This window comes from Bufo gargarizans, chromosome 10 (assembly GCF_014858855.1).
Source record: "Bufo gargarizans isolate SCDJY-AF-19 chromosome 10, ASM1485885v1, whole genome shotgun sequence".
Lineage (NCBI taxonomy): Eukaryota > Metazoa > Chordata > Amphibia > Anura > Bufonidae > Bufo > Bufo gargarizans.
In genome coordinates this window covers 22770523-22798049 of record NC_058089.1, presented here as the reverse complement: position 1 = coordinate 22798049, position 27527 = coordinate 22770523, and the positions used below count along the sequence as shown (strand labels likewise).

Genomic DNA, 27527 nt, shown 5'->3' with positions numbered 1-27527 from the left:
AGGTCATCAATATTAAAAACCTGGAGAACCCTTTAAAAGGGTGTTCTGGCTGGTGCAAGTTATCCACTATCCACAGGATAGCGGATTACTATTAGACCGGTGGGGATCCTACCGCTGGGACCCCAACCAATCACGAGAAGCCCGTTCCCCCTGAAATGACCAGAGTGGGTGGTTGCACATGCGCGCAGCCGCTCCATTTATTTCTATGGGAGTGTCAGAGATAGCTGAGTGCTGTACCAAAGTGAGAAGTGATGACCTGAGAGCTAAATGCAATGGTGACCACTCTCTACTCATTCTCCTGGATCTTTCTGCAGCATTTGACACTGTAGACCACCATCACCTACTCAGTATGCTCCAATCTATTTGTCTTAAGGACACCACTCTCCCTTAGTTTTCTTCCTATCTCTCTGGGCACCATTTCAGTGTGTCATTTGCTGGTTCTACTTCTTCTCCTCTTCCTCTTGCTGTTGGGGTTCCTCACTGCTCAGTTCTAGGTCTATTTTCTCAGACTATCATAGATTTAGTTTGTAGTACCATTTCTATGCTGACGACACACAACTATACACTTCATCCCATGACATCACCCCTGCTGTACTACAGAGCACCTGTGACTGTACGTTTTCTCCGATATCATGCCCTCTCTATATCTGAAACTGAATCTTTCAGAAATGAAACTACTTGGGATAGATTTATCAAAACTGGTTTAAAGGAAAACTGGCTTAGTTGTCCATAGCAGCCAATCAGAGTCCACTTTTCATTTTTCAGAGCTACTTGGGAAAATGAACAGTGGAATCTGATTGATTGTTTTGGGCAATTAAGCCAGTTTTCCTTTACACCTGTTTTGATACATTTCCTCCCTTGTGTTTTTTTCTTGTCTACTAACTTGTCTAAACCTGATACTTCTCTCAGTGTGTGGATACTGACCCCTGTGGTACCCCACTAGTGACAGTGACCCCTCCAATACTGACCCCTGTGGTACCCCACTAGTGACAGTGACCCATCCAATACTGACCCCTGTGGTACCCCACTAGTGACAGTGACCCCCCCAATACTGACCCCTGTGGTACCCCACTAGTGACAGTGACCCAATCAGAGTGTGCACCATTAATCCCTTCAGGGCCGAGACATTTTTCACCTTAACTACCAGGCCAAATTTTGGAAATCTGACGTGTCATTTTATATGGTAATACCTTTGGAACGCTTTTACTTATCAAACCAATTCTGAGTTTGTTTTCTTGTGACACATCATACTTCATGTTAGTGGTAAATTTGAATCGATGTTTTACCTTTGCACTGGTGCTGTATATCTATGGAAAAGACCATAGACGGCAGCAGTGGACAGGAAGTAAGTACGGAGACGGCACGTGCGCACTGCGCTCACCGTCTCCTCATACGGCTGATCGGGTGCCGAATGTTATACAACTCCTTTAAGATTATTTCCAAAGCTGCTTTGGTTATATGAGTTGTATATAAATTGGTTGTATAGGTTTCAGTGATCATTGAGCCCCTTTGGCTACTCAAATAGATGACAAATGTCTCCACTGGACATAGATGATACCTTTCAACAAAAAGTGCCATTGACACAAAGTTTGACCTACATTATAAGAAAATTTGATGTTCACAAACTGCAGCAGTACAGAATATGAGCTATGGTGCTGAGATATTTAATTTTAGCTTTAGGTTGTGTTATAGGTAAGACATTTTCATCTCTGTAGAGGTTTGAGTTGCTCAGAATCTTCCTTGGAACCTGCAAAAAAAAATTAAAAAACAATATATATATTTTCCAGTAGATATGTCGTATGCAGTAGAAAGCACGGAAGTCAACGCCAAGATAATGAAAAGTACCTTCAACTTCCTCACCTGCTACATGCTGGTTATATGCACTTCATTATTGACAGAGAAGCCACTGTGCAGTTGTTTCTGGATTCCACCACGTGTCCATCCTTCTCTGTCTCTACCATTGGTTACACGGTCATAGAACCTAGGATTAGGCAGTCATAGTTACATATAGAATCTGTAAGATTGTAGGATCTATAGGATGAGCAGCCATTGCCATGTGCAACCCCATACAGTTTCACACTAAATCTCTCAATATTGCAGCATGGGTTGGACTATGCCATGAGAGTGTTCTGGAATATCCCTCTTTGTCTTCTTTAAAAAAAATAGTTGGATGCACAGTATGGGCAAGTAGTGGTCTATGAGCCCAGCACCATGGGAAGACATAGGTGGAGGTTTTACAAGTCAATACTAAGCAAATTATAAATACACATTCCTGGCCACCATCACCATGGATCCTTTCACTAGCTCTATAATAAACAGCAATATAATCATACGACTATATCATAATAAAGAGGTTTTCCGAGATATTTTAACTGATGATCCATTTTCTGCATAGGTCATCATTTTTTGATTGGTGGGGGTCCCTGCCGATCAGATGTTTGAGAAAGCACAGGCATTCGCAGTAGCACCGCAGCCTTCTTACTTCTTTGCCTAGGCCAGGTGACCTCACGTTCATTGGTCACATGACCTAGGCGCAGCTCAGTCTCATTGAAGGAATGGGGCTGTGCTGCAATACCAAGCACGACCACTATACAATGTAATGCGCTGTGCTTGGTGAGCAGAGGGAAGGCTGTGGAGCTACTGCGAGCCCTGGTGCCTTCTCAAACGTTTGATAGGCGGGAGTCTTGGATGTCGGACCCCCACCGATCAGATACCGATAACCTATTCCAAAATCTTGGAAAACCCCTTCAAGTATTAACCACAAACCACCCTACATCTCTAGGAATTATATATATATATATATATCACCATCCTTAAACATCATGGAGAATGGTTATCAATATTGAAGGGGTTATCTGATGAAAGTTTCTTATTGCCTATCCACAGAATTGGTGATAAATGTTGGATCATTGTAGTTCCTCGAGTCCCATCTCTGAATGGAACGGTAGCGTGCATGTCAGTCCACTGCATTCACTTCTATGGGAGTGGACAGACATGAAAACTAACCATCCATGTATAGATTGAACCCTTGGGACGCTGTGATCTGAAATTTATATCCCTATCCATTTATCCCCTATATCACCCTAGACCACTATTGATTCTGACTCCTGAACAATCCTATGTGTGATGTAATACATGGTAGAAAGTGAGCCCGAACAATCAGTGGAACATCTGTTCAAGGATTGATACCCAAGGATGATGCACAAATCTTTGAGATGGGTAAATCAAATTTGGCAAATTGATTTACCTATGTCCAGTAATAGAAGAAGCTCTAATTAATATTTTACAAAAATGGAATAAAAATAGAAATGATGAGGTTGGTCTAGATACACCACCTTAGGTTGTAGTTGGTCAGATATTGTTGTGGGGTCTCCTTCTCTGACTGTACATAGGTGAGATTATTCTTACTGAACCCAGATGCCTCCTAAAAGAAAAACATGGAAGTTGTATATTATAATCTATGACCCTAAACACATTATTTGCCTGTTTACAAACTTTCCATCTACTCACCTTCTTCCCAACAAACATCCTGCCCAAAAGGTCATCATTGTTCTTATCTTTATCACTGGGTCGGCAGTCGTTCAATGGACCCTATGTTTTAATTGTCAACACAAGCAAAGAGAACATCCTGTTGGAGATGACAGCGGTGATTGAGGGATACAAAACTAAATGAATGAGTCTTACGTTGGTACGAAGAACTTGATCTAGTTCTCTGGAGAAACCACTGTCTCTGTCGGAGTTTCTGGCCAAAGCTGGTAATGGCTCTCTACCCTGTTATGCAGGAAAAAATAGATGTATTTTTTTTTCTTCTATTGAACTGATGTAGTCCTCACACGAAGAAACTATGAAGGACCAAGGGCATACGTAGCAAAGAGGAAGACCATGCAGCTAGTATAGGGCCCTTGCAGAGAGGGGGCACAGCCCTGGTTTGCTACCCATGCAGAGGAACATCATCGCTTTCAAAGAAGGGGTGAGGAATTGGCTCAAGGGTCTCACAAAGGGGTAAAACAACCCCATATTGTTCTGTCCTGGGTGGAAAACATGGTGCTATAATGGACAGCCCTATTATGATTTTCACTATGGTACTGCCTGGACTGGGATGTCCAGTCTACTGTTTACCTGCAAGATGGAAGCTGGTAGAAAATCTGTCTTGGTAATGCTGTGTCCCATCAAACGGTGGTACCCCTTCTATGACATGCAAAAACATATAAACATCAATCATCAGTGTGGGGAATAAAATTATAAGAAAGCAAAGCAAAGAACAAGGAAACTGCCTGGCCTACACATTCTGGGATAGCCACTGTGTTGAAAAGGGACCAGTTCTGCCAGTCTGAATTCTCTTAAAAACTACATACAACATGTTATATACAATGAATGTTTCCATTTCAACTGCATTTTATGTCATATTTTCATTTTAATAGTTTTACCGGCACACGATGCTGTGAAAAGGGATCATGGGTTATGGGTTCCAAATTTGATCCTTCCGTGAATCCAGAATTTTCCATTTCTCCAATCTTTGCTCTTTGGGTTAGGCCTGTAAAGAAAGACGTTGATAAAGCATACCAACAGAGTTACAATGCAAATGCAGTGGGGTTCATGGAGAAGAGGACCTTTACTCAGATTGTTACCATCCCCTTTCTTGATTATTGGTGTCAATTATTGGTCTTTCCCTAGGAAGAGGCACCACAACCTGTTGGGAAATGACCACAATCCTCCCCATTTTTCAATATAACTGCATGGTCGCCTGCTGTCCTCATCCTTAGGCCTCTTGCACTCGAACGTTATATGCCCGTGGCCGTATTGCGGCCCGCATACGGCGGGTCCGCAATACACGGGCACCGGCCCGTGTGCACTCTGCATCATGGATGTGGACCCATTCACTTTAAAGGGTCCGCAATCACGGGGATGCGGAAGGGAAGCACGGATCAGAAGCCCACGGAACCACTACGGAGTGCTTTCATAGTGTTTCTGTCTGTGCCTCCGCACCGCAAAAAATAGAACTTGTTCTATTTTTGTGCGGTGCGGAAGGATCACGGACCCATTCAAGTTGAATGGGTCTCGATCCGTCCCGGCCGCCGCACAGACGTTTCCTGGCAAATTGCGGTCCCTAATGCACGGAACGGATCCACAACGGCTGTGTGCAAGAGGCCTTAGTAAGTGACTAGTCAAATTACAAGGTACAGGGGCAAGGCAATCCAAGATATTGACAGTGAAAATTTTAATTCATAAGACAACTGCTCATTTTTCTGTATTTCTCTGAATTATCTACTAGAAATCTCATATAGGTAGGGGTCTCACCTGGGTGATGAGTTGCCTTTGGTGTGAACCTGGTTTTGTACTCTGTAGACATGAAGGATGGACCCTATGACAATATGAGTAATTCATTATGGAAAAAAAAGCAGATGTAGATGTAGATAGGCCATCCATGTGTAATTACTGGGGTCAAACCTCCAGGGCCCCCACTGATTAGCAGAACATTTAGCAGAACCTTCATCACACTGCAGTATCTGACATATTAGCATTGCAGATGACCCCTATTCAAGTTAAGAGGACCAGGCTCTCGTATTAGAAACAGCTTCAGGGTAGTGAATGGCACTCGAGAACTTTGGTGAAGGAGACAAAACCCTATTTGCTCTGTTAATTGGTCCCGAAGAAATCCTACTCTAAGGACCGTCTTCATACCTGAAATGTGTAAGTCTGCTTATTACCCTTTTATTAAATTTTGAGATATTAGGGAGGGGGACCCCTTCAGCGCTTTTATCTATCAGTCCAGACACAGAGTAGCTCTGGAGGACACAGCATTGCATAGTTAGTCCATTGGTGGCACTAAAGACAAATGAAACACTTTCCGGCACCCTGAGATCAGCAAGTAAATTGGGTAGAGCTGCAATCTAAAGTCTGTGGATATCTGGGCCACTGTTTCTAGAAAATGGAAAAAATATACTATTTTCTAATCATGGACAATCCTGTAATTCTGGCGTTAACAGTAGAACTTTCCAACAAACGGAACAGTTTGTAAAGTGATAGAGCAATGAATGACTACCCTTGATATTGACTCACATGTTGGAAGTTCTCCATGTCAGGAGATCCCTTTCCTTGGGGCGCAAGCAGCAGTGGTCGATGTTGTGGTAGGATACCAGGTATGACTTCAGAACCATGATCCCGAGTGTCAAAATGAACTGACTTTACCTGTCATAAAGAATACAGAAACATTTTGTAGAACCCCTTTAATAGATACAGTAAATAGATTAGCATTACTTGTGTAGTAAGGTTTATTTTTAGTGGTTCTTGCCCTTAAATTCCTTGAATTGTAGTTGGTTAGTGGTACCAGGCCATGTTCATAAGGTCTAAAGCAGGGGTGAGGAACCTCCGGCCAGCAGGATCCACAGGAAGATGTGAATAGCGCTGGCTGTACTCACCTTCCCTGTTTCCTGACATGTTCAGTATCAGGACGTAGTGAAAATAGACGCGCACTATGACCTGGAGCTGTGCGCTGTCAGGTCACAGTACAGCGCAGGGGAAGAAGACCAGGGAGGTTGAGTGAATCTGCCAAGTGGCAGCGCCATTCAGAGCTGGAGAGGTACATTTTTTATTTTTATTTTTATATATTTTTTTTAATGTCTGATCTGAGGTCTGATCTGAGGCTAATGGAGGGTGGGGAGGGTCTGATCTGAGGCTGGGGGCCTATTGGGGGTCTGAGGCTAGGAAGGGTCTGATGGAGGTCTGATCTGAGTTTGGGAGGTCTGATAGGGGTGTGAACTGAGGCTGGGGGCCTATTGGGAGTCTGATCTGAGGCTAGGAAGGGTCTGATGGTGGTCTGATCTGAGGTTGGGAGGTCTGATAGGGGTGTGAACTGAGGCTGGGGCTCTGATTTAAGGATGGTTAGGGTCTCATGAGGGTCTGATCTGAGGCGGATGAAGGCTGAGGGTCTGATAGGAGGCTGATGGAGGTGGGGGGCAGATCTGAAGCTGAGAAAGGGACAAAGGCAGAGACAGTGGCAGGGAGAGTAAAAACTGGGTGAACCCCTCTATGGACACCCCTAGGTTGAGCTTGGCTGCCATTAATGCCAAATAAAGAACTAACTATATAACATTCTCAACGTAAAGATTAGACTGCTATATGTGGTAAAAATGGCGCCTGTACTATATGTAATATATATAGCGCAGGCGCCATTTGTGCTGCAAAAATACAGCGCTCTAGATTTTTTTAATTGAAGCGCAATTTCTGTAACTCACCCCTGGTCTAAAGTAACTGTAGATGTGTACTGCACACTGAAGACATTTAGGAGGGGGCAGGAAGCTAGAAAACATCCAAGACTGTAACAAAGAGCTCCAAGATGTCATCAGGGTAAGATGTGTCTTGCTACCATCACTCTCTTTGTATCATATGGGCGTCAGCCGGGCCTCATTTGTTCACAGCTTTGGTGACTGTTACTTACTTTACCTTTATCTTTTGTATGTATTTTAGCATATTTTAATAAACATTTTATGCACCTAAGCTGTGTCGAGCCTATTTTATTCCCGGATCTCAGAATTTACAATCATACTGTCACAAACGTACCTGCCTGTGCTCCTGCTCTGCAGTCTCTGGCTTCAGCGGGGCCGCGCCAGGTGAGACACACTGATGGGACACGCCCCCGGTGATGCGCTGCATGGCCAACCCGCCTGTGATGCGCCTGCGTCCTTAGGAGCAGGATGCAATGCTCTTTCTACCCACAGGGGGCGTGTGCTGGAGGAGACTAGCAGTGGGCTGATTGCTCAGCTGATATATTCCTGTGTGTTCTAATGCAGCGCCGAGTCATTGACCTGTCTATCAGGTGCTGATCCTGGGACTCGGTGCTCTATTTAAACCCCTTTCTGGCCTTATTCCAGTCTGTGACTCCCTAGCTGTGCTCCCGGTTCCAGTTTTGTCTGTGTGTTTGGATTGCTCATATTATTGACCTTGGCTTGCTTTTGACCACTCTCTGCCTCGTGTTTTTGGTATTGGGTCTCCCATCTGATTCTGATCTCAGAATGGTTATTCGACTACCCTCTGTCTCTCGATTCGGTACTATATCATCCTCCTGGTTCTGGCCCATTCCTGCTTTTGTGTGGTTTGGTCTATGTGTTTCGTCTGTCTTGCACTTTAGTAGGGTAGGGAACGTCGACCAGTTGCGGACTTGCCACCTAGGGCTTGCACTGCAGGTAGGCAGGGTTCCAGTTAGGGCTCACAGTCCGTGTCTTCCCTACCGACTGCTGTAACATATACAGTAAGTATGCCACCATTTCTCATTACTCACAGCTTTAGACTTGATGTTGGTAACTTCGCTGCTGTTAATGTATCCGCTTTGTGGGGAGTAAAGTGCATGGGGTAACGGCTCGGCACCGGTCACATGTTGATGAGGAGTGAAGTCTCTGTTAGTGATTGATGTGTAATTGTTCCGCAGGATCAGTCTGATGCAGAGGAAGAGAAGAAAGATGATTCATTAGGAATTTTTCATTTGTGTGCTATCTGCATTTTTTTAGGATATCATATTGACCCATTCACTTCTATGGGGCCATGCACACATCCATATTTGTTGCGGAGGTGGCCATTCCTCAAATTATAGAACATGTCCTGTTCTTGTCTAAATTGCAGATGAAAATAGCTGTTTCTATTGATGAGAGTGAGAAAAATGCGGAATGCACATGGAAGGTATACGAATTTTGCTAATTCGTGGTTTGCAGACCGAAATACAGACACGGTCATGTTCATGAGGCCTTGTGGTGAAGTATAGTTTCAATGATCAAAATAATCATTTATCAATCAGAATTATAGGTGGAATATGAAATGGAGAGCTCACCCCATGTGCGGGTTATCCTTTCGGTCCAGGTTGGGGGAATAGTACACAACTGGTCGAAAGTTGGATTGGTACCCGGTGCTGCGATGGGAATGAGTGCCAGAGCGCAAGACGCTGGCAGCAGGAAAGTCCGGGCGACCTGCGTGACATTGAAGACCAGAAAAAGAATTGATTTTTTATTTATTTTGCTGCCTATAGGAACATGGGCATCCAAGGTAGCTGGCACAGCAACTGCTATGAGGACTCCGCTCAGAGCTGAGTTATATTTTGAATTTGTCAAAGATTTGATTCAGCTTTATTGGCATTACACATGTATAAATACGGGGTAACGAAATACAGTTTGCATCTAATCAGAAGTGCAAAGGGCAACAGTGCAATAAAAACAAGTTATATACAGATAAGGAGAGTGTAGAAAGTAGGAAAAGTTATGTACAGATTATGTACAAATAAGTTAAGTATACAGGTGTTTATATTGCTATATAGAGAGCAAATATCCAGATGTACTATGGACAAAGATATAGATGTGCTGATGTATACGTATATACAGATATATAGATGTGCTGATGTATACGTATATACAGATATATAGATGTGCTGATGTATACAGATATATAGATGTGCTAATGTATACGTATATACAGATATATAGATGTACTGATGTATACGTACAGTACAGATATATAGATGTACTGATGTATACGTATATACAGATATATAGATGTGCTGATGTATACGTATATACAGATATATAGATGTACTGATGTATACGTATATACAGATATATAGATGTGCTGATGTATACAGATATATAGATGTGCTGATGTATACGTATATACAGATATATAGATGTACTGATGTATACGTATATACAGATATAAAGATGTGCTGATGTATACGTATATACAGATATATAGATGTGCTGATGTATACGTATATACAGATATATAGATGTACTGATGTATACGTATATACAGATATATAGATGTGCTGATGTATACAGATATATAGATGTGCTGATGTATACGTATATACAGATATATAGATGTGCTGATGTATACAGATATATAGATGTGCTGATGTATACCTATATACAGATATATAGATGTGCTGATGTATACGTATATACAGATATATAGATGTACTGATGTATTCGAATATACAGATATATAGATGTACTGATGTATACAGATATATAGATGTGCTGATGTATACGTATATACAGATATATAGATGTGCTGATGTATACGTATATATACAGATATATAGATGTGCAGATGTATACAGATATATAGATGTGCTGATGTATACATATATACAGATATATAGATGTGCAATGTATACAGATATATAGATGTGCTGATGTATACGTATATACAGATATATAGATGTACTGATGTATACGTATATACAGATATATAGATGTGCTGATGTATACAGATATATAGATGTGCTGATGTATACGTATATACAGATATATAGATGTGCTGATGTATACGTATATACAGATATATAGATGTACTGATGTATTCGTATATACAGATATATAGATGTACTGATGTATACAGATATATAGATGTGCTGATGTATACGTATATACAGATATATAGATGTGCTGATGTATACGTATATATACAGATATATAGATGTGCAGATGTATACAGATATATAGATGTGCTGATGTATACATATATACAGATATATAGATGTGCAATGTATACAGATATATAGATGTGCTGATGTATACGTATATACAGACAGTGTCGGACTGGGGTACCTAGGGCCCACCAGTAAAAATTTTTTTGGGGGCCCACCATACGGATACATTCGAATATAATAAATAATTTAACAAGTTTTTTTTTTATATGAACATAGGCTGGTTGAGGTACATTAAATATAAATCAGGGCATCTCAGCTTTGAGGGAACAATTATCTAAGGGCACGACATGGGAAGAGAACCAAATAGAATATATGTTGGAGGGTGTTAACCACATCCTGCATCATAACTATTTCCTCTTCTCTGATCAATTTTATCTGCAGAGGAGAGGAACCGCCATGGGGACCAGGTTTGCCCCCAGTTATGCCAATTTATTTTTGGCTCAGTGGGAGGCAAATAACATCGACCCGATCCTGGGGGCAGACCTGGTCCTGTGGCGGCGATATATAGATGATGTCATCTTTATTTGGGGTGGAACACAAGAAAATCTGAACAAATTTGTTGAGGAGATTAATGATAATGAAAACAACTTAAAGTTCACCTCCAACATTGGGAGTGAGAGAGTGGAATTTTTGGACATTGAGATCCTACAGAAAAACAACAAATATATATGTAACACTTTCCACAAACCCACGGCCAGGAATGGCTATATTCCTTTCTCAAGCTGCCACCTACCAAGGTGGCTAACCAACGTCCCATTCGGGCAGTTCCGCCGCCTTAAGCGCAACTGCACGGAAGAGGACAAGTTTGAGGAGGAAGCCACAAGTATGAGCAAACAGTTTAAGGAAAAGAACTACCCAGATACAATTATTAATGAGGCCCTGGTCAAAGTTAAAGAGTTGGATAGAAAAACTTTCTTTGAACCAACACAAAAATGTAAAAAAGAAAATAATTCTGAGTTTAGAATCATTTTACCATATAACACTCAGACCAAACAAATAGAATCCATTATAAAATCCCATTGGCACCATTTACATAGGGATAAAACCATAGGGATGCTCCTACCACCGATCCCCAAAATCATATACTCGAGAGCCCCTAATTTGGGAATTCAAATAGCTCCTTCAGTGAAAGAAAAAAAGAAAAAAGGCCAAGTAACCAACTGGCTTCAATAGAAGGGCTTTTAGAGATGTGGTAGTTGTTTGGGATGTAGGAAGACCAAATTCCCAAGGAAAACAACCACAGCTACCTCCACACAAAATTCACATACTATGACCATTAAGCACTTTCTCACATGCAACTCCACCAATGTTATCTACCTAATCCAGTGCCCATGTCAGAGACAATATATTGGACGGACCAAACGTACCTTGAAGGTTAGGATAGCGGAACACCTTAATAATATCTCCAAAGGGTATGAAAAACACTCGCTGTCCAAGCACTTCAAGGACGTACATCAACAAAACCCTAAGGGCCTGTCCTTCATGGCACTGGAAAGGGTGGAGAAACATTGGCGAGGAGGTAACCAAATTGAGAGACTATCAAGGGCGGAATCTAGAAAAATCTATGAATTTGGTAGTCTCTTACCTAGAGGCCTAAATGCGGAGTTAGAAATTTTTGGGTTTATATAGAATATGGGTGGTCCGTGTGGGTGTCGATGTAGAGTCGTTGTCAGGCTGTTTTTCCCAGCACCACGACTCTCCCTCTACCCCACACGTGCCACCCTCTATCATCTTATCACCTTTTTTACTGCCATCATATCTACTACTATATACACCGCAGAATAGGAGATAGTATATACACATAACCTCTCTGAACAATATTGGACATATAGGAGAAAAGACGCATCAAATTTGCAAAAAACGCAGCAAAACCGCATTTGCGTTTTTTGTAATAAGTTTGCTTTTTGAAAGTGAAGTATGTTTTTTAATGAAAAGAAGATGTAAGGACGAATGAATCCTCTAAAAAAAGCTTTGGAATAACAGACTTGAGCATGTTTGGTATTATCTATTTATATTTTTACATATTTTTAAAGTGTATCGTTATTATATGGTCAAATTATCAACAGTTGATATGATATCCCATATCTGTAGACATGACAATGACTCAGATTAAGATATGAAAACAATGCATCAAAAGATATCTATAAATGTCACATTGATCCTGAACGAAACACCCCAGAGTCCAGTCCGGACCTTGGTAACAACCAACACCAGTATAAATTACGAGGTTTCACAAGATGGGAGTATGCTACTGAAGAAGGGGACAGTGTTTCCCCGAAACGCGTCTAGCGCCATACTTTTGGACAGGATACCCCATCTTCTACTAAAGTGCACTATAAAGATAAAGAAAAAAGAAAAAGAAATCTTTGGATCCATTGTCAAAATCACCGCAATACGTCATCTACCGGCGCTGAGAAGGAAGGACTTTGTATATCCGGTTTAAATCTCCCGCGGAGAACACGTGGGACGCGAGCAGCCCTGCAGCCGGGACGCCGGCTGATCCAGCTAAGCAGGGTCTCGCATTCAAGCCCTTACCTCTATTTGACGGCCGCGACTAAAGGTAAGCCCACCATCCCAGTGGGTATAACGTCTAGCCAACACCGATTAAACACATTGCCTGTGAAAACTGAAACTGTACACACAGCGATAATTTTTATAATACAGTACATCAGTCAGCAGACGCATACGGTGCAACATCGGCCTACAGCGGCCAATTCGTCTACACTTATTGTGTTTGAAAGTATTTTTGCATGGACTAACAGTGCCATATATTATTTCTAACATCAAGAAAAGGAATAGAAACAACAAGTGGGATTTCGTTCAGACATATGAACTTTGACACAAATAATAGAGACTCATTCTTTTTATACAATTGATTTATTCTTTCAACTGAAACTGTATCCAAATCACTGGGCGAATATTTGTATCAATTTGTCTTCCATCTAATAGACTATCTAATCTAGGTGAAGACACTGCAACACCGTTTTCAGCCCAGTATTGAAATCATTGTCGTCTCCGTTATACATGATTAATAGAGAATAGATATAGGAGATCATTTTATTCTATGTATTTTATATTATTGTTTTTGCATTTTAATTGATATTAGTAATATTAACCAAATAAATACCATATATTTCCATATAAGAGTGACCAATCCTTTCTCTTTACATATCTACTAACCATTTTGAGGGGTGACTCAATTTTGGATTGGAGCACCTGTCCTGAGGGAAACAGAAGTGAGCGGATCCCCTTGTTTTTTACATTAAATATATGTCTGTAGTGCAGTAAGTCTACTGTGTTATGTGCCACTTGTGCAGGGGGTGGGAGACTAGGGGCCCACCTTGCTCAGGGGCCCACCGGGGGATTCACCTGTCCCCCTGTGGGCCAGTCCGAGCCTGTATACAGATATAAAGATGTGCTGATGTATACGTATATACAGATATATAGATGTACTGATGTATACGTATATACAGATATATAGATGTGCTGATGTATACGTATATACAGATATATAGATGTACTGATGTATACGTATATACAGATATTTAGATGTGCTGATGTATACGTATATACAGATATATAGATGTGCTGATGTATACGTATATACAGATATATAGATGTGCAGATGTATACGTATATACAGATATATAGATGTGCTGATGTATACGTATATACAGATATATAGATGTGCTGATGTATACGTATATACAGATATATAGATGTGCTGATGTATACGTATATACAGATATATAGATGTGCTGATGTATACGTATATACAGATATATAGATGTGCTGATGTATACGTATATACAGATATATAGATGTGCAGATGTATACAGATATATAGATGTGCTGATGTATACATATATACAGATGTGCAGATGTATACGTATATACAGATATATAGATGTGCAGATGTATACGTATATACAGATATAAAGATGTGCTGATGTATACGTATATACAGATATATAGATGTGCTGATGTATACGTATATACAGATGTATAGATGTGCTGATGTATACGTATATACAGATGTATACGTATATACAGATATATAGATGTGCTGATGTATACGTATATACAGATATATAGATGTGCTGATGTATACGTATATACAGATATATAGATGTGCAGATGTATACAGATATATAGATGTGCTGATGTATACATATATACAGATGTGCAGATGTATACGTATATACAGATATATAGATGTGCAGATGTATACGTATATACAGATATAAAGATGTGCTGATGTATACGTATATACAGATATATAGATGTGCTGATGTATACGTATATACAGATGTATAGATGTGCTGATGTATACGTATATACAGATATATAGATGTGCTGATGTATACGTATATACAGATATAAAGATGTGCTGATGTATACGTATATACAGATATATAGATGTGCTGATGTATACGTATATACAGATATATAAATGTGCTGATGTATACGTATATACAGATATATAGATGTGCTGATGTATACGTATATACAGATGTATAGATGTGCTGATGTATACGTATATACAGATATATAGATGTGCTGATGTATACGTATATACAGATATAAAGATGTGCTGATGTATACGTATATACAGATATATAGATGTGCTGATGTATACGTATATACAGATATATAGATGTGCTGATGTATACGTATATACAGATATATAGATGTGCTGATGTATACGTATATACAGATATAAAGATGTGCTGATGTATACGTATATACAGATATATAGATGTGCTGATGTATATGTATATACAGATATAAAGATGTGCAGATGTATACGTATATACAGATATATAGATGTGCTGATGTATACGTATATACAGATATATAGATGTGCTGATGTATACGTATATACAGATATAAAGATGTGCTGATGTATACGTATATACAGATATATAGATGTGCTGATGTATACGTATATACAGATATATAGATGTGCTGATGTATACGTATATACAGATATATAGATGTGCAGATGTATACGTATATACAGATATATAGATGTGCTGATGTATACGTATATACAGATATATAGATGTGCTGATGTATACGTATATACAGATATATAGATGTGCTGATGTATACGTATATACAGATATAAAGATGTGCTGATGTATACGTATATACAGATATATAGATGTGCTGATGTATACGTATATACAGATGTATAGATGTGCTGATGTATACGTATATACAGATATATAGATGTGCTGATGTATACGTATATACAGATATAAAGATGTGCTGATGTATACGTATATACAGATATATAGATGTGCTGATGTATACGTATATACAGATATATAGATGTGCTGATGTATACGTATATACAGATATATAGATGTGCTGATGTATACGTATATACAGATATATAGATGTGCTGATGTATACAGATAAACTGTTCTATTGCTATACAGACTGCGAATACACGGATGTACTATGAACAAGTTATACAGATGCGCTACGTACAGTATATACAAACTTACAGATGTACAGTAAACAGATCTGCAGAATGCTATGAATATAGTGGAAGTAGAAGAGTAGCGCTATGGACAGACTGTAATAGAGAACAATGTAGTGTAAGTACCTACTATAGCAGAGACTGATGCTATGACAGTGTCCCAACTATAGCAGTAACCAATATGAACATACCGTGAATGTTTAGAATGAATGACAGTCATGATCATGGCCATAGAAAGAGATGGAGGGAGGAGGAGTGTAGAGGGTTAAGTGAGAATGGATGAAAGGGTTCAGCGGGGGACTGAGTTCAGTAGGGTGACTGCTGTGGGGAACAAACTGTTCCTAAACCTGCTGGTTTTAGTCCGAAGGGTCCTGTAGCTCTTTCTGGAAGAGTTTATTGGCAGGATGAGAGGAGTCCCTAAGAATGATGCCCGACGTAGACATCTCTTCTTGTGAACATCCTCAATAGTAGAAGTGGAGTCCCTCTTCCTACTATTGAGGATGATGGAAATAAAACATTCTTTTGTTTCTAATCTGTTTTAATATTCCAAGATTCATATTTTTTTCTAATTCTATGATCTTTGCAGAAATACAGGGGCGGCCATCTGGCCTGTGCTGTTAACAGCATTTAGATATATGTTTTACAGCATATGGGCCATAGACACAATGGTCAGGAAGGGACCTCATTGACTTCTATGGTAGAGTTTTCTAGCCATGCTCTGTGACCTGTGCAGAGGTCAGGAAGGAGTAGATAAGCTGTGATATCACCTATTGTGAATGGTGGATCCAGTGATATTTATAGATAGGTGACATTGTAATCCTGCCTGTGATGATAATGACATGACTGCTGAAAAGTGATCTGTACAGACCTAGAAGTGGTCCCTATTATTAGACTTAGTGGCAGTGTGTAAACTGCAGGATTTTAAGATTTTTTTGTTCACAAATATATGGTAATATCGACATGCAAGAGTGAAGGGCATCTGTCAGCAGATTGGTGCCCATGAAACTGGCTGACCTGTTACATGTGCACTTGGCAGCTGAAGGCATCATGGTCATATGTGTCTGCATTACTGAGAAATATGATGTTTTAATATTTGCAAATGAGCCTCTAGGAGCAACGGGGGCGTTGCCTTTACTCCTAGAGTCTGTGCTCTCTCTGCTGCGCCCTCTCTACTTTGATTGACAGGGCCAGGCGTGATGACGTTTTTACTGTCTGGTCCTGTCAATCAAAGTAGATGCAGAGAGAGCAGAGTCTCTAGGTGTAATGGTAACGCCCCCGTTGCTCCTAGAAGCTCATTTGCATATATTAAAACTTAATTTTTCTCAGCAATGCGGGCACATATGACCATGGGACCAACACAGATGTCTTCAGCTGCCAAGCGCACATGTAACAGGTCAGCCAGTGTCATAGGTACAAATCTGCTGATAAGTGCCCTTTAAAAATAATATCACCAAAAATGATTTAAATGACGTTTAACGTAATAACTTGATAACAGGTCATTTTCTGATGACACATTCCCTTTCAGGTGACACCTCAAGTCAGTGTCTCACTCAAGAAGAAGTCTTGGAACTTATATACTAAATTCCTCTTCCGGTGTAGGTCCTCTTTACCCAGGAATGATACATCTACACACACATAGGGACAGATGGATCACTGACGATGGAGCCCCCTCGACATGTTTAGCATGTCTGTCGGGACATTTCCCATCGTGCAAGCTAAACGTAAGGGAAAAACATGATATAATATAAATATCAAAGGCAAAACAGACGTAAAGCAGTTTAAAAAATGTCAATTATTATTCTTCACTCACCATATGAGGTGTTATAATTGGTGCAGTAGAAGTTTAGAGGGTCACAGCTTCCTCCTGAACTACCATGAATCCCTGGAGACATTGTTCCAACAGCAAGTAGTCAGTGACCGGGCGATGAGGAAAGGCTCGTGGACACCGGATGCCTCCACACAATGTGGAAACATGAATAACCAGGCTACAGTGACCATGGGAACCCAAACAATGCGGAGCGTGCCGTGCAGGATTCCATTCACTAGAGGCTGACCTACCCCTTCACACTTCTGTCTCCACCACACAGCCGACAAGTGAAGATTTATTAAGATAGTCCTCAATTTGAACACAATTTCTTACCAAGCGCACTCCAGGTGCAACAAAGTTGTAGCACTCGTCATATCCACTGCAGATGGTGACTATTTATTTCAAAGCGTCATTAATTCCATGGGGCTGTATATCCAGTCGGAGTTAGGGTCCATTCACACGTCCGTAATTTGGGTCCGCATTCGTTCCGCAATTTGCGGACCCATTCACTTTCAATGGGGCTGGAATGGATGCGAATCCGCATTGCCGTGATCCGCAATTCCGTTCCTGAAAAAAATAGAACATGTCCTATTCTTGTCCTCAATTGCGGACCAGAAAAGGCATTTTCTATTATAGTGTCTGTGATGTGCAGTCCGCAAATTGCGGATCACACGTTGCAGGCTTCAGTGTTTTGAGGATCCGCAATTAGCGGATCCTCAAAACACATACGGACGTGTGAATGGACCCTTACACAAATATAAAAATACAATAAACAAGAAGCTATTAACAGAATGGCACAGAGGGGTAGAGGACCCTGCCCTCAAGAGCTTACAATCTATGATCTATAATTGCCAACAAAAAACTACATCTTACAGCAAATCATACTACGTTACATTACTATATAAAACCCCACAACTTTATTGATACTTATAAGGGTACGTTCACACAGAGAATTTTGATGCGGATTCCGCACCAAAAACGCATGCATGGGGCTTCCATACAGCGCTTTTTTTCTGCTCGTAGTTTAAAAAAAAGAAGTGAACTGTCCGTTCTTGATGAGGATTCCACGTCCAGAATTTTCATTGAATATAGGCAACAATGAAAATCATCGCTGAAACACTGCATTAAAAAAAACGCATCATGCAAAAAAAGCTGATGTGCATTTCACATGCTGGAAATCCTTGTCTGAACATACTGTAATACTTAAAACCCTCTCGCTACTTGGAAGTGGCTCCCTATGAGTCAAGATCCGACTTTTTAAATAAGCCTTGGCACATGACAAGGGAATATAGCTAAGGCTAATTTCACACTTGCGGCAGAGAGATCCGGCAAGCAGTTCCGTATCCGGCAAAACGTATGCCAACTGATGGCATTAGTAAGACTGATCAGGATCCTGATCAGTCAAAAAAATGCATTGAAATGCCGGATCCGTCTTTCCAGTGTCAGCCGGCAAAACGGACCCGGCATTTACTTTTTTCACCTTTTTTTCCGGTCTGCGCATGACGCATCCGGCATTTTGAATGATCCGCCACTAATACATTCCTATGGGAAAAAATGCCGGCATTCAGGCAAGTCTTCATTTTTTTTCGCCGGAGATAAAACCGTAGCATGCTACGGTTTTATCTTTTGTCTGATCAGTCAAAATGACTGAACTGGAGACATCCTGATGCATCCTGAACGGATTGTTCTCCATTCAGAATGCATGGGGATAAAACTGATCAGTTCTTTTCCGGTATAGAGCCCCTGTGACGGAACTCTATGCCAAAAAAGAAAAACGCTAATGTGAAAGTACCCTAAGCTAGATACCCATCTGTACACAGCTGTTTTGGGGTGCTTGCCCCTCATCAGTACAGAGCAGGATTCTAGCTGGCTGAGTGAGATGCCGTAGACGCAGCTTAAGGGGGCATGGCTCTCCTTAAAGGTAAAGAGTGCAGTGCCCCAATTTAGATCCTTACTTTCTGACATATTCTCCACCCTTGAAATGAAAAAAAGCCTGTTTCTTTTTTAGCACTTTTGCGTACTTCTATAAATGTCGTGCTAGCAGAGGTCCCATGTAGCAGTCATTTAGTACGACTCACAGTGGATTCCATACATGACCCCTTTTAGTATGACAAAGGATATAGTTTTTCATTTTATATCTATTTGTACCATCTGATTTTTTATTTCCCACGAAAAACATTCTGCAGTTTTCAAACCAGCACCTGGGTCTGAATACTTTTGTAATTGCATGGAAATAAAAATTTTGTATAGCCATTGAGTTATTCAATAAATGTATCTGTATAGCGCCACCTGCTGTTTGTTATTTTCCTTATTTTTCTGCCCACCTCGCTGAGGTGAACGCACATGCTCAGTTCTATCCTTCATCTACCTCCTGAGCTGTGATAGGGAAAGAGCTGCAGAAGAAAGGACACACTCCCTGAGCAACAGCAGAAGGCGCACACCCCCTGAGCCGCCAGCTTGATATAAATCAGGAGTGAGGTGTTTTGTTTAGTTTTTTCACACTAAGCAGGGCACACTGGGGAAGCATTATATAGTGGCACGGAGGGAGCATTACATACTAGCACTGGTAGAGAGTATTATATACCGGATGTGCAGGGGTGAGCATTCTATACTGGTTGCACGGGGGTAGCATTAAACATTGGCATTACAGGGAGGATGGAGGAGCATTATAGACTGGTACAATGGGAGAACATTATATATTCTGGCACTTACTTTATACAGGCACTAACTACATGGAACGGGGGAGGAGAAGCATTATATACTGAAACAATCGTTGAAGTCCCAGAGTGGGACACAAAATAAAGTGAAAAAAAAAAAGTTAAGAAATAAAGTTTAAAAAAATATATTAAAAGTTTTAAGTAAAAAAAAAGCGTCCTTTTACCAAAATAAAGTAAATAAGATAATTGTAAAAAAATAGGGGAAAAAAAAAGACATATTAGGTATCGTCACATCCGTATCGACCGGCTCTATAAAAATATTACATGACATAACCCCTCAGGTGAACACCGTCCAAAAAATAAAAACTGTGCTAAAAAAACATTTTTTGTCACCTTACATCACTAAAAGTGCAACACCAAGCGATCAAAAATCATGCCCCCCCAAATCATACCAATCTAGCCGTCACCTCATCCCGCAAAAAATGAGCCCCTACCTATGACGATCGCCCAAAAAAGAAAAAACTATGGCTCTCAGACTATGGAGACACTAAAACATGATTTTTTGTTTCAAAAATGCTTTTATTGTGGTAAATGTATAAAAATTCATAAAAAAGTAGACATATTAGGTATCGCCACATCCGTAATAACCTGCTCTATAAAAATATCACATGACCTAACCCCTCAGGTGAACACCATAAAAATGATAAAATAAAAACGGTGTCAAAAAAGGCATTTTTTGTCACCTTACATCACAAAAAGTGTAATACCAAGTGATCAAAAAGTCATATGCACCCTAAAATAGTACCAATCAAACAGTCATCTCATACTGCAAAAAATGAGACCCTACCTAAGACAATCTCCCACAAAATAAAAAAAAAATATGGTTCTCAGAATATGCAGACACTAAAACATGATTTTTTTCAAAAATGCTTTATTGTGTAAAACTGAAACAAAGAACCAAAAAAGTTGTCATATTTGGTATTGTCGCGTCCGTAACAACCTGCTCTATAAAAATACCGCATGATCTAACCTGTCAGATAAACACTGTAAATAGCAAAATATAAAAACGGTGCTAAAACAGCTATTTTTTGTTAGCTTTCCACACAAAAAGTGTAATATAGAGCAACCAAAAATCATATATACCCTAAAATAGTACCAACAAAACTGCCACCTTATCCCGTAGTTTCCAAAATGGGGTGATTTTTTGGGAGTTTCTACTCTAGGGGTGAATCAGGGGGTCTTCAAATGTGACATGGCAGCTTAAAATTATCTCTGTGAAATCTGCCTTCCAAAAACCATATGGCGTTCCTTTCCTTCTGCGCCCTGCCGTTTGCCCGTACATCAGTTTTACGACCACATATGGGGTGTTTCTGTAAACTACAGAATCAGGGCAATAAATATTGAGTTTTGTTTGGCTGTTAACCCTTGCGTTGTTACTGGAAAAAAATTGAATAAAGGGATTGTCAGCCCGATTTTTGATATTGAGATTTTGGTATCATCATATTAGTCTCCATTATCTCATAAAAAATATACTAGTTTTACCCCCCACCTGTCGTTTCATTTTTGATAAAAATAGCTGTCCCTCCGGCCGTTTGTGCCCACCAGGGCCCCTGATCTCTGAGCCCAGCGCCGCCCCGCTGTTAATTTATTCACTCCTCTCTGGGCTTTTTTTTTTTTTTCTCAGTGCGCGGTAATCCCGCGCATATGCCGATGTCACTAGCTGAGGCTGCTGCCAGGACACCGCGTGGGCCCGGACGTGTGTGACATCGGCGCATGTGCAGGATTACGGCGCACTGAGAAAAAAAAAAAGGCCGGAGAGGAGTGAATAAATTAACAGCGGTGCTGGGCTCGGAGATCTTCAGACCTGAACTGGTCCTTAAAAATTTTTATTTTTTTATTTTCTGAAAGATTTTAAGATTTGCTTCTAAACCTCTGAGCCTTCTAACATCCCCAAAAAATAAAATGGCATTTACAAAATGATCCAAACATGAAGTAGACATATGGGAAATGTAAAGTAATAACTATTTTTGGAGTTATTACTATTGTGCGGTTTCGCTCTGGTAGATAGGGTAAGTGGACGCAGTACAGAGGCAAAATACAAGTTCTTAGCTCAAACTTCAGTGTTTATTCACACTTGCGGCAGTTGCACAAAACAACACGTCACTTTGCAGTCTTTGGTGTTGATTCACACACAATGGAAAGTTCATATTGTGCAAGTCACCGTGTTGGCAGTTCTGCCTCCAGTAGTCCACAGCAGGCTTTAGGGGGCCTGTTCCCCCTGCACATGGGTCTCAGCCCTCCAGTCCGGCACCAAACCTCAGATCCCAACACAGAGACTCAGCTGCTGAGCCCAGCTGCCTATTTAAGGACAGCCAGGTGCTGCCAAAACTCTGATCAGCACTTAAACTCCGGTCCTGTATTTGACCTCACCTGGCTAGAAACCAGCCCAGCCGCACGTTGGGAGGAAAATACTTGCCTTCCCAGACAAAACCCCTCGCTGTGTCACACTATTTTAAAAGTAGAGAAATTGAAATTTCAAAATTTTTGGTAAATCTGGTATTTTTTTTATTAATAAAAATGAAATTTTGTGACTCAATTTTACCACTGTCATGAAGTACAATATGTGATGAGAAAACAATCTCAGAATGGCCTGGATAAGTAAAAGCGTTTTAAAGTTATTACCACATAAAGTGACACATGTCAGATTTGCTAAAAATGGCCTGGGCAGAAAGGTGAAAAATGGCTTTGTCCTGAAAGGGTTAAATGTGTTTTAATATATTTATTAGGAAGTAATGTAACGTTTAATTGATTTGGGGGGGGGGGGATATTTAGGACCTCTTCATAGCTGTTAGCAGCAGCTACAGATTCTGGCAGTGATCAGTGTATGGAGTCAGATCACCACATCTCTGTACACTGTGTAGCAGCCACTTTTAGGTACTGAAGCTCAGCCCTCATTCATCAGCTGCAGTTCCGAGAACAGTTTTCTTACTTTTCTAAGGCTTCATTTACACACAGGTTTTGTGCTAAACCAATGTGTTTTTCCTATAAAACGGCCCTAATATATATACACTGATTATTCACCCCGCAGTGAGCTCTATATCCCTTTGATAAAGCTCTGGCTGCCTGCAGCCACCACTAGGGGGAGCTCAATACAAATTAATTTATACAGAAACCATAAAACCCAACAGTAGCTGTACAAATCTCTAGACGGTGAGCTCCTCTAGCGTTGGCTGTGGTAAGACCATGACTGTGTGAAAACAGATCAGTATGGGGCACACCCTTCCACCTCCGGCAGTCACGCGGTCGGACGTCAATATAAAAGAACTGGACAGCCCCTTTCTGTAATGATTTTATAATACATGCAATCATTTTTCAAGTTATTTATTTAAAATAGTAATATCAATCGGCACCATTCACACTTTCCTTTATTAATATTATTTTATAGATTTGACTCTATTGTCTTCTTTTATGTCCGCCTGTGCAGGAACGGGGTACAAGCTGATGACGACTGGGGTAATCACCATCAGCAGCGAGAATTCTTTGGGTAAGTTACTGCGCCTCCTTAAATAAGTACTCCAGGTCTGGCTGCCTCAGACGTTGCTCCATATCTCGGTTCTTGGCAAATTCCTTTAGCAAATCCATGATCTCGTTGTTGAACTCCTCTGGCGGTTCCTGAGCCCCTGTAAAAATTATGGACGTCAGGTGAGTAACCGTCTGGTTGATGCTACCCCTCCAAGCCCGTGCTCAATGCTTACACCTTTTCGGGTACACCCTGCTAGCATGATGCAGCTGAGGTTTGGGGGTGATGAGAACACTTACAATCTTTAGGCATAAACATGGCTGTAAGATAGAATCGCTTACATTAAAGGGGTTGTCCCATGAGAAATATTCTACATTTTTAATCTAGCCCACGGTTCTGATTACTTTTGTAATTATGTGTAATTATACATTTAGTATAGCCACTGAGCTATTCAATCAAATATATCTGTATAGCGCCACCTGCTGTTTGTTCCTTTTCTTATTTTTCTGCCTGCCTCACTGAGATGGACGCACATGCTCAGTTTCATCCATTAACTGCCACCAAACGGATCTACTGTTAGAAGCTGTGACAATTACAGGGAGAGAGCTACAGCAGAAAGGACATGCCCCCTGTGCTGTGATAGAAAGATAGCTGCAGCAAAACAGACTCGCTCCCTGAGCTGTGATAGGAGGAGAGTGCAGTAGAAAGGATACATCTCCTGAGCTGAAATAGGAAGAGCGCTGCAGCAGAGAGGACCCCCCCCCCCCCTTGAGCTATGGCAGGGAGAAATGCAGGAGAAAGGAAACATCCCCTGAGCTGTGATAAAGAGCTGCAGCAGAGAGGATATGCCCCCTGGGCCATGACAGGGAGAGAGCTGTGGCAGAAAGGACATGCCCCCTGAGGCTATGCCAGCTGGAAATAAATGTAGCAGAGCAATCAGAGCAATGAACGGGGAGATCTCTGGATCCATGTGAGGTACACGGCTGGTTCTAGCTTTGTTACAGATTGTCATGTACTATATGATGTCTGATTTACATTTTTTTACATTAATCATGTGATAACCCCTTTAATTTCCATTAAAGTCACTCCGTCCTTAGGGTATGGCACGCGATGCGAAATCTGCGTGGGGCCGCCAAACATGTAGTGGTCAATGGCAGCAGGACTCTGAAGGTTATAGCCCCGTTTTACCATCAAAATTCTGCACACGTGGACATCGTACCCTCAAGGGATTTTCACATGGTGGATTTTTGACAAGGATTTCGACATGTTTTCTGTGCTGAAATCCGTGTTATAAAAAAAATATATTTTTTTAAATATATATATATATTTACATGTGGAATCAAAGCCTGGGAGCCTCATTCAATGGGGCCAATCCTCAGGCAGATTCTGGCAGAGATGTGAAGCTAAGCCTAGATTTCTGCTGCAGGATCCACTGCCCTGTGTGTACAAGGCTGTAAACGCTCTGCTTCGCTTCTCATTCCCAGAACAACTTTCAGTAGTAAAGTAGTAGTAGATTTCTCCCAGTACCTGTGATCCAGTAGTAGATATCCCAGTCGTTGCTAGGCTCGTTGATAAGGCGGTCGTACTGCGACATCTGCGCCTCTGTCATGGTGATGAGATATTTTTTGGCAAACAGGCTACAAAGACAGAAAAAAACCAGCAGAATATAGAGTATACAGAAGACTTAGTATGTAATCTGTCGTCAAGGGTGCTGCTAGCGTCCACCTCCAATCAGCCAGGTGGACAGACAGACGAGCGGTACCTGAGCAGCAGGCAGTTCTCCAGCATGCCTCTCTTCCGGCTCTCATACAACAGTCGCGCTCTCTTTACTTCTGTTTTTTCGTTTTTGCGCTCCTTCCACACAGGCAATTGGATCTCCGCCGCATTCCCCCCTGTGTCAGCAGTTGTCATCCACCGTGGTGCTTGGCGAATAAACACAGATGAGAGAAGTGCGCTCTATAAGAAGAACCACGAGGGGCGTCAATGCAAAGGTCCCAGAAGACAAGTCTGCTCCAGTGCAAGAAAAACTAAAACTTCTTCCTTCCTAAAGTAACCTAATATGAAGTAAATGGAAAAATTCCTGCACAGAGCTGGATCGGTCGGCGTGAGCATCTGCTCCGTTTCTCCAGTCACTCAGAGGATACTACTACTACTACAAAAATAGGAAACTAGTGTCATGGTAGAATTTTTGTGTGATCCCTAATCCTAAAATGTAGTCTAAGGCAGGGGTAGGCAACCTCCGGCACTCCAGCTGTTGTGAAACTACAACTCCCAGCATGCATACTTCCTCTGCTCTTTTTAGAACTCTCACAGAAATGAAAGGAGCATGCTGGGAATTGTAGTTTCACAAGATCTGGAGTGCCGAAGGTTGATGAACCCTGGTCTAGGGGCAAAAGAATGAGAAGACATGACTCGTGGTGGTATGTGAATCTTCCTCTTCTGACCCCAAACGGCAGAAGACTCCTTTTAGACTCCTGGGTGTCACCCTTACAACCTAAAAATACAAATGAACCTATAGGTCGACAGGACTATTTTTTTCTATCATGTATAACGGAACCGTTATGTGCCCCCATAGTCTTGTATTGAGACCGAGCAAAACGGAATGCCTCTTAAAAGCTTCTATTTTGCATTCCGTTACAACGGAATTCCATAACGCAAAATGTGAACCCGCCCTTCCTAAGCACAGCGCCGTACATTGGATAGTGGCCGTGCTTGGTATTACAGCTCAACCCTATTGACTTGAATAGGACTGAGCTGCCTGTAGGTCATGTGACGTCAGTGGCCTACGCTCTGGCGAGCACCACCCATCAGATACTAATCACCGCCCAGCATGCAAATCTGCGCAGCTTTTCTCACAAGGTTGCAAACCCCTGCTCTGTAGCATTTGTGTTTGCTAAACTATAACTCCCAGCATGCACATCTGCTTGTCTGTTCTCAGAAGTGAATGGAGCATGCTGGGAGTTGTAGTTGCACAACCACTGGCGTGCCAGAGGTTACTGACCCCCTGCTCTGTAGCATTTGTCCCCAACCTGCCACTCTTTGCAAAACTACAACTCTCAGCGTGCACATCTGCTTGGCTTTCCTGAGATGTGCATAGGGCATGCTGGGAGTTGTAGTTGCACAAGCACTTGCGCGCCAGAGGTTACTGACCCCCTGCTCTGTAGAATTTGTCCTGAACCTGCCACTCTTTGCAAAACTACAACTCCCAGCGTGCACTTCTGCTTGGCTGTTCTCAGAAGTGCACAGGGCATGCTGGGAGTTGTAGTTTCACAACCGCTGGAGTGCCAGAGGTTACTGACCCCCTGCTCTGTAGAATTTGTCCCCCACTCTTTGGTAAACGACAACTTCCAGCATGCTCCAATAGCTGCAGACAGTCAGGGCCTGCTGGGAGTTGTAGTTCTGGTGGCACACTGGTATGCCCCCAGAGCCAAGAGCTTCTCACCCTGGCTCTGACCCCCGCAGCCAACATCCTGTACAAGCGCTTCTGTGACGTCACCGGATGACCCCGTGCACCGGAAGTGGATGAGAACAGGAACCCCACCATCCCCCGCAGGCCGGAAGTTCCGGTGAGCGCGGGA

The 27527-nt window shown here is 41.4% G+C and overlaps 2 protein-coding genes across 2 annotated transcripts; both read right to left on the bottom strand.

Annotated features, from left to right (window-relative positions):
- Positions 1 to 1164: 1164 nt before the first annotated feature.
- PPP1R32 (protein phosphatase 1 regulatory subunit 32) lies at positions 1165 to 17908 on the bottom strand. Its single transcript, XM_044270913.1, has 12 exons — positions 17776 to 17908; positions 8822 to 8957; positions 8279 to 8432; positions 6061 to 6189; positions 5299 to 5362; positions 4428 to 4534; positions 4120 to 4188; positions 3685 to 3771; positions 3511 to 3591; positions 3336 to 3424; positions 1861 to 1981; positions 1165 to 1747 (listed from the first exon to the last, which is right to left on the bottom strand). Exons 1-11 carry the CDS (start codon positions 17855 to 17857, stop codon positions 1864 to 1866), a joined length of 1116 nt encoding a protein of 371 aa, XP_044126848.1. The 5' UTR covers positions 17858 to 17908; the 3' UTR covers positions 1165 to 1747; positions 1861 to 1863.
- A 5886-nt stretch (positions 17909 to 23794) lies between these two features.
- SDHAF2 (succinate dehydrogenase complex assembly factor 2) lies at positions 23795 to 27514 on the bottom strand. The gene is made up of 4 exons (XM_044269907.1): positions 27392 to 27514; positions 25712 to 25905; positions 25477 to 25586; positions 23795 to 24109 (listed from the first exon to the last, which is right to left on the bottom strand). Exons 1-4 carry the CDS (start codon positions 27491 to 27493, stop codon positions 23979 to 23981), a joined length of 537 nt encoding a protein of 178 aa, XP_044125842.1. The 5' UTR covers positions 27494 to 27514; the 3' UTR covers positions 23795 to 23978.
- Positions 27515 to 27527: the final 13 nt, after the last annotated feature.

What these genes read in the sequence shown, in the direction of transcription:
- SDHAF2 (XM_044269907.1), bottom strand. Translation starts at nt 27,493, where the DNA reads ATGGTGGGGTTCCTGTTCTCATCCACTTCCGGTGCACGGGGTCATCCG. An exon ending in CTGCGGGGGTCAGAGCCAGG is followed by an intron (nt 25,906 to 27,391) that starts GTGAGAAGCTCT and finishes TTCTTCTTATAG; the next exon opens with AGCGCACTTCTCTCATCTGT. An exon ending in TATCTACTACTGGATCACAG is followed by an intron (nt 24,110 to 25,476) that starts GTACTGGGAGAA and finishes TAATTTTTACAG; the next exon opens with GGGCTCAGGAACCGCCAGAG.
- PPP1R32 (XM_044270913.1), bottom strand. Translation starts at nt 17,857, where the DNA reads ATGTCTCCAGGGATTCATGGTAGTTCAGGAGGAAGCTGTGACCCTCTA. An exon ending in CCAACATCAAGTCTAAAGCT is followed by an intron (nt 6,190 to 8,278) that starts GTGAGTAATGAG and finishes TCTTTATGACAG; the next exon opens with GTAAAGTCAGTTCATTTTGA. An exon ending in ATCAAGTTCTTCGTACCAAC is followed by an intron (nt 3,592 to 3,684) that starts GTAAGACTCATT and finishes ATTAAAACATAG; the next exon opens with GGTCCATTGAACGACTGCCG.